General features: G+C 47.3%; 1 protein-coding gene across 1 annotated transcript in view; it reads right to left on the bottom strand.

Annotated features, from left to right (window-relative positions):
• Positions 1-1,476: 1,476 nt before the first annotated feature.
• Gid8 (GID complex subunit 8 homolog) overlaps positions 1,477-6,066 on the bottom strand; it is a 9,941-nt gene continuing 5,351 nt past the window's right edge. Inside the window, exon 5 of the mRNA XM_008843252.3 lies at positions 1,477-5,306. Coding sequence (XP_008841474.1) covers positions 5,133-5,306 — 174 coding nt within the window. The 3' untranslated portion in view covers positions 1,477-5,132. The remainder of the gene's footprint in view (positions 5,307-6,066) is intronic.

Raw genomic sequence — 6,066 nt, 5'->3', positions numbered from 1 at the left:
CTCCTGAAGCCCCAAGGTTTCCTTCAAGTTTTCAGAGGCCAGGCAGGCCTTTCATCAGCACCTGCATCTGAGAAGGTGTTCCCTCATTCCCTTAGAGTCACATGCAAGGAGCATCCAGCAGGTATGTCCTTTGGTCATAGTGGGGTGAGAACAGTTCTACAGCCCCACCAGATAGGTTTTCTTCTGTGTTAGGGTCGAACTTGGCCCTTAGCCTGGCTTCATCTAGGTTACATGGATGAGCTGCAGGTGCGCCAGAGTACCATACTGTCACACGCCCACACCTACCCTGCAGGAACACACCCCTGCCCTACTCTTCACCATTCACTTAACTCCCAGGTCAATGCTGCCCAGGCCTCCTTACTGTTAGAATTATTCCTAGCTTCCAGAAAAAGCAGACTGCCTCAGGACAATTCACCCATCGAACACAGACCTGTGTCAGACAGTGTTACTGGGAGTGATACCAAGGGCCACTCAAATTCTGTATTCTTCTATGTAAGTAAAAAATGGTGTCAGGATAGCATTCCGAAATTGAGTCAGAGCATTCAAGAGACACTGGTGGTCCCCCAAAGCCTTCAGACTAAAGTGCAAGAGTCCACATTCAAACATTCCAGCAATCCCTGCCACTGAAACTTAAGCTGTTTTCAGGGAGCTTGAGGGAACTGTGAGCTGTGGTCAAGTGTGTCACACCATGGCACTGTCATGCAGGATGCCACTGCCGAGTGTGCTCTGCTTGGTACCCTTGGCGGCTTCCTCTCCCTTAAGTCCACAGTGCAAATAGCATGGGAACTACAGCCTTGGAGCTACTGCACAAAGAAACACCAGCAGGCTCCGCATCCCAGGGTTCAGGGATGCTGCAGCGGACAGAGCTGTGCTCTGGTACAGTAAGTAGTCCTTCCAGGTTTTCTTTTCTTTCATTTAAAAAATAAATTTTTTTTAAAACTTATTTTATATGTATGAGTAGGCAGGGGCACCCATATGGTGCAATGCCCGAGGTCAAGAGGGCATCAGATCCCCCGGAACTGGAGTTTTGGATGGTCATTAGCTGTCATGTGGGTGCTGGGAATCGAACCCAGGTCCTCTGCAAGAGTAAGCAGTGCTCTTAACTGCTGAGCCGTCTCTCCAGCCCCCTTTTTTCTTTTGTGACAGGTTCTCAGTCTGCGGTCTTGCCTGGCCTGGAACTCACTATATAGGCCAGGGAAGCCCTGAACTCACAAGGCTCCTTCTACCTCTGCCTCCCAGGCGCTGGGATTAAAGACATGTGCCACCATGCCTGACACAGTCCTTCCATTTTTGATATTGGAAGCTTCCTTCTAACAAACATCTGGTGTGGAAACAGATCAAAACCAAAGTGCAGCAAGATGAAACCAGCTTCATCCTACTCTAAAAGTCTAATGCAATTAAAAAATGCTTAGAACTTCTTTGCTCTTATTGGTGTCTTTAGGGAAAGGGGGGAAAAAAGCCTTCAGACAACTGTTCTGGGAAAAACATGAAAATGTTTACTATCCAGTTCACAGTAGGCAGAAGCCACCATTCTGTACTTCTCAGAAGATATGGACCTGGGGCACAAACCCCGGGACCAAGAATCACAATGAAGTGTGCACATTAGTACTCTAGCACGCTGAGGGGTTTATATACTTTACACAGCTACTGCTGACAATGCAACTTACCAAGCTTCTGAAAAGGCAATACATGTTCCTGAAAGAAGTGAACCCGTTGTCAGAAATGATACGCACCGTGTGAGAACAAACAAGTCCACAAAGCATCAAGTGAAGGCTGTGAGTAGACTGCTCTGGGCGTGATGCTCACCATGCACAGCTCAGTGTTGTATACTGCAGAGGTGTAGAGGGGCCACTGTGCTCCCCTGACACCTTGAATTTGATCTTCTGTTCATTGAGATGGGACAGCAACAACCCAGAACGGGCTCCTGCTCGTCTCCTGAAGTCATTGTCTTTATCACAAAACATCTCTTTCTGGAACCTGGTTCCCCTGATCCAAAATTTGTAACATAGAGAAAGAAAAAAAATAAAGACATCGCACTGCCCACCTCAGGTCCACAGGCCTCACCACAGCCACCAGTTTTCAATCACGTACACCATGGGACCTGAGTCCCAAACATCACCCCCGAAGCAAATTTGTGTTTTCTAGAACCTGGAAATCATCATCCAAGTGGCAAAACACATCAATCCCCATTTTACTCTGCAATAATCCCCATGTTTCAGAAAGTTCCAAACGGAGATCATTCCTTGCACAACTTGATGTTGGAACAGAGAACAAGAATATTCTCGTTTCATTTATCTCAAGGCACTTTCCACCAGAAGGTGCAAAAAGAAACAAAACTGCTTTGTAAAACATAACCACACTCTGATAAACAGTGAGATCCAAAGGAGACATAGTAGAAAAAACCCAATCAATATTCAATGCTCATTATCCTAAAGTAGCTTAACTTCAACCTACTGCAAAGAGAGCAAAGCAAGGCGGAAACAGGAAGCCCACAAGCATACCCTCAGAAGCAGACTTCTGGCCATGTTTCCGGAAAGCATAGTTGCATCTGAAATCCTGTACCCTCACCAACATCTGTGTCATTGGCTGAGCTACTGACTGGTAAGAAAGATGTAAATACCTTGACAACCCCCACAGAAGGAATTTCTATTCCTACACCTCTCAAGCCCTCCAACTGTGAGAACACATCAAATTAGCTATATAAGTGATCTTGTACACATTAACAAAAGATAATTATATGCTGGCTACCTGGTGGGTTTTTTGTTTAAGAAAGGATCTGATACTACAGCCAACCTGGTCTGGAACTTACAGCAATCCTCCCTCAGCCTTATGATGGTGGGACAGGCATGAACCACCGTATCTGGCTGCATCTGGTGTGGTAGCACATGCCTTTAATCCCAGCACTCGGGAGGCAGAAGCAGGTGGATCTCTGCTAGTTTGAGGCCAACCTGGTCTACACAGTGAGTTCCAGGCCAGCTGGGGCTCCTGGGAGACCATCTCAAAAAGACCAGGAAAAAAAAAAAAGTATAGCTTTATTTATACCTCTCTCCAATTTCTGCTATTTAACCTATCTGCTACCTGAGGATTAAAAGCCCTTTCCTCTCAACCTCATTTTCTCTTTAAGATTTTATATGTGTGTTATGCATTTCTGCAGTTATGTATAGTGGCACGAGCCTGTGTGCATGAAGAGGCCAAAAGGGTATCAAGTATCTTGAAGCTGGAGTTACAGGCATTTGTGGGATGCCCCACTTACGTGGGTGCTGTGCTGGGATCTGAACTCTGGTCCTCAAGACTGTTCAGCATGTGCTCTTAACCGCTGAGCTATCTCTCTAGCCCCCTCTATCCTAATTCTGATCCTTGGACCTAAGGAAGGAACACTGAAGAAGCTACATCTACAGACAATTGCTGAAAGCCAGTCTAGGGAGGTAAGGGAAGGTCTCCAGACTCCCTCCTCAGACAGGAAGGTCAGTGGGGGGTGACAAAGACACCAACAGCTTCATCCCTGCGCATATTACTAATGTGACCCCAAAGCAGATACTGACAAAGAACCCACCTCTACAGAAGCAGAGAGCTTGAAGACTCCTCATGCCATTCCAATCAAGAAGTGTCTAAGGAAGGAGAAAAGTAGACAGATACTAATAGTCCAGAAAACAGACATGAACATTAGTTACCTGACACCTGAGTAGCTCAGGCCCCAGCAAGCTGAGCTAACCCACCTGACCTAGCTGGTCAGTGTGCTGTGCACTGTACTGCTCATGAGCAAGTGAGCAATCCCAACGAAGCTGCTAAGGACACTGCTCCCAGTACACCCTTGCTCCAGTATCAGACAGACAGGAACTCCCCCAAAGGACGGTGTTCATACTGTCTCCACCATCCAGACACGGTTGAGGATTCCATAGTTCTGTGACCACCTCTCTTCCCTACCAGCCTTCAGCATTGCTCCAATAGGGTCCTTTCTGGCCTGGACTGCTGCCGAGTACCCAAGATACCCCACCACACCCGTATGTGCTCATCGCTCAGGACAGAGCCTACTACACAGCACACACATCCTACCTCATGGACCACCTCCTTCCTGCTTTCCACTGAGCAAGCAACAAAGACCTTACTGAAGAGTAGGACACCACAGGACTACTGACACCGAAGCAAAGATGAGACGCTACTCTGCCAAGCTCAAACACACAACTGCCAGTATGAACAGCCTTGAGTCTTCCCAGGAATCCTGTGTGCCTGAGGCCACCCAGCTGACCACACCAGTATCAGGCTGTTTTGTTGTCATGCAAGGAATTCCCTGGGCACATGGACCCTGCACATGGTCCTTAGTTACAGGTGCAGATGCTGTTTCTGTGCTGACAGGGAACAACACTGGAAACAAGGGCTGTGTGAGATGCTAACTTCAAAGCCACTTTGGCCATTCTCAAAGTCAAAGAGAAACTTTTATTTTCAAAGTTGCCTACAAGAGGTGGCTCACTGATCCAGTATGAACAAGTCTCTCATCACATACAGCACCAAAATATATATTTAAAAAATTAAAAAAACACAGCCCTCATACACACGCACATCCCGCCCCCAACACACACCCTAAACCAAGGCAGAAAACAAAACAAAACCGAATCAAACTCAATACCCCCACACGTCATCTCTGAATTAAGATTTACAAATTTATATAATTTTTTCCTATGAAGGGATGAAAGGGAGGGAGGAAAGGGGGTAAGGAGCAACGTGAAGATGAAGGCCTGCTGCGACCTAAGAAAATAAGAAAACACTGCCTGCCTGCGAGCCGACAGCGCCAGACCACCAGTGTTCTTGGTGTACTAAGTGCGAGGCCTTCAGATGAATTACTTCCCTAGCAAAGCAGTGCACAGTGGCAAGCCAGATCTTCCTGAGCCAGCATCACCAAGAGTGGAGATAGTCAACTGCAGTGTGCAGCCCCCAGGATACAGCACACAGGCTTCCAGAGACAGTGTCTTTCACCATGGGTTTGGCAGCATTTGAAAAGGCCATTTTCCCTTTTTAAACGATGGGGGGTCAAAGAAAAGTACAAAGGAAAACAGTTCTCTACTGGAGCGACCATTTCCAGTCACAGCCCGAGGGGAGGTGAGTCCTGGTGACAGTGTAGTGTCGGTGCACAGGCTCTACTTGGGCTCCTCGATCACACCTTTGCTGAGGTCTGTCATTTTGGGATATTTTACTTTCTTCTGGTCCAGTTCATTCTGAGCCCAAAGTAGCAGTTTCAGTAATTTTGCAAGCTTGGGTGTGGACTCACGATTTTCATAATCTAGAACAGCTTGGTTAACTTCACTCCACACCTAGAAAAGAAATGTATCCAACAGAGACAGTCACACATAGGGAACACCAGCAGTTTTCTGACAATATGCATTTCTTGACGCCTGAACATCTTTTTTCAGTGACAGGGATGGGACCCAGGGCCTTGGCATGCTAGGCAAGCACACTACCATGAAGCTACAGTCCCTAGTTAGGTCCTTGTCCCTGGAGGAGCTGTTACACCCTGGTCAGCAATGTCACATCTAGTTCTGTGGCAAGCTAAGGGTCACCAGTCTTTTGAACTTGACTTGGAGAAGAGCAGCAAATTGGCTGTTTAGCTCCCCCAGCAGCCTCAAGGAGACATCTCCAGGTCATCTTCCAGGGTGGACAGTTCTTCCAATATGGTGCAGAGAAGACAGAGCCCCAAGAGAGGGAGCCAGCTCATGGAGGAAGGAGGATCTGGGTCTGGGGAAGCAATGAGCAGGCATGTTTCCGGGACACAGTAGGAACAGCAAGAGAAGGAAAGTTTCAAAATACACTAAGTTGAAAATACCCAGGCTATCCAGTTCTGAGTGTTTCTAAATTGACAGAAGGAAGGTTAAGATAAGAAAAGCTGGCATGGGGGTTTGGTACTGTCTGATGGTCTCGGTGCTGCAGTTCCTAGCTCACAAGATAACAGTAGAAATTAGAGGAGTTGCCACTGTCCTACTGAAGCGCACCCCCCCCCCCAAGGGAACACATGGACCACCTTTCCGTCAAACCCCAAGCGTCCACGAAAACGGCCCCTTCTTTTTTTTACCCTCA

This window comes from Nannospalax galili, unplaced genomic scaffold (assembly GCF_000622305.1).
Source record: "Nannospalax galili isolate Female #2095 unplaced genomic scaffold, S.galili_v1.0 scaffold160, whole genome shotgun sequence".
Classification (NCBI taxonomy): Eukaryota; Metazoa; Chordata; class Mammalia; order Rodentia; family Spalacidae; genus Nannospalax; species Nannospalax galili.
Note: the sequence above shows the minus strand (reverse complement) of the source record. Positions and strands in the feature narration are given on the sequence as shown.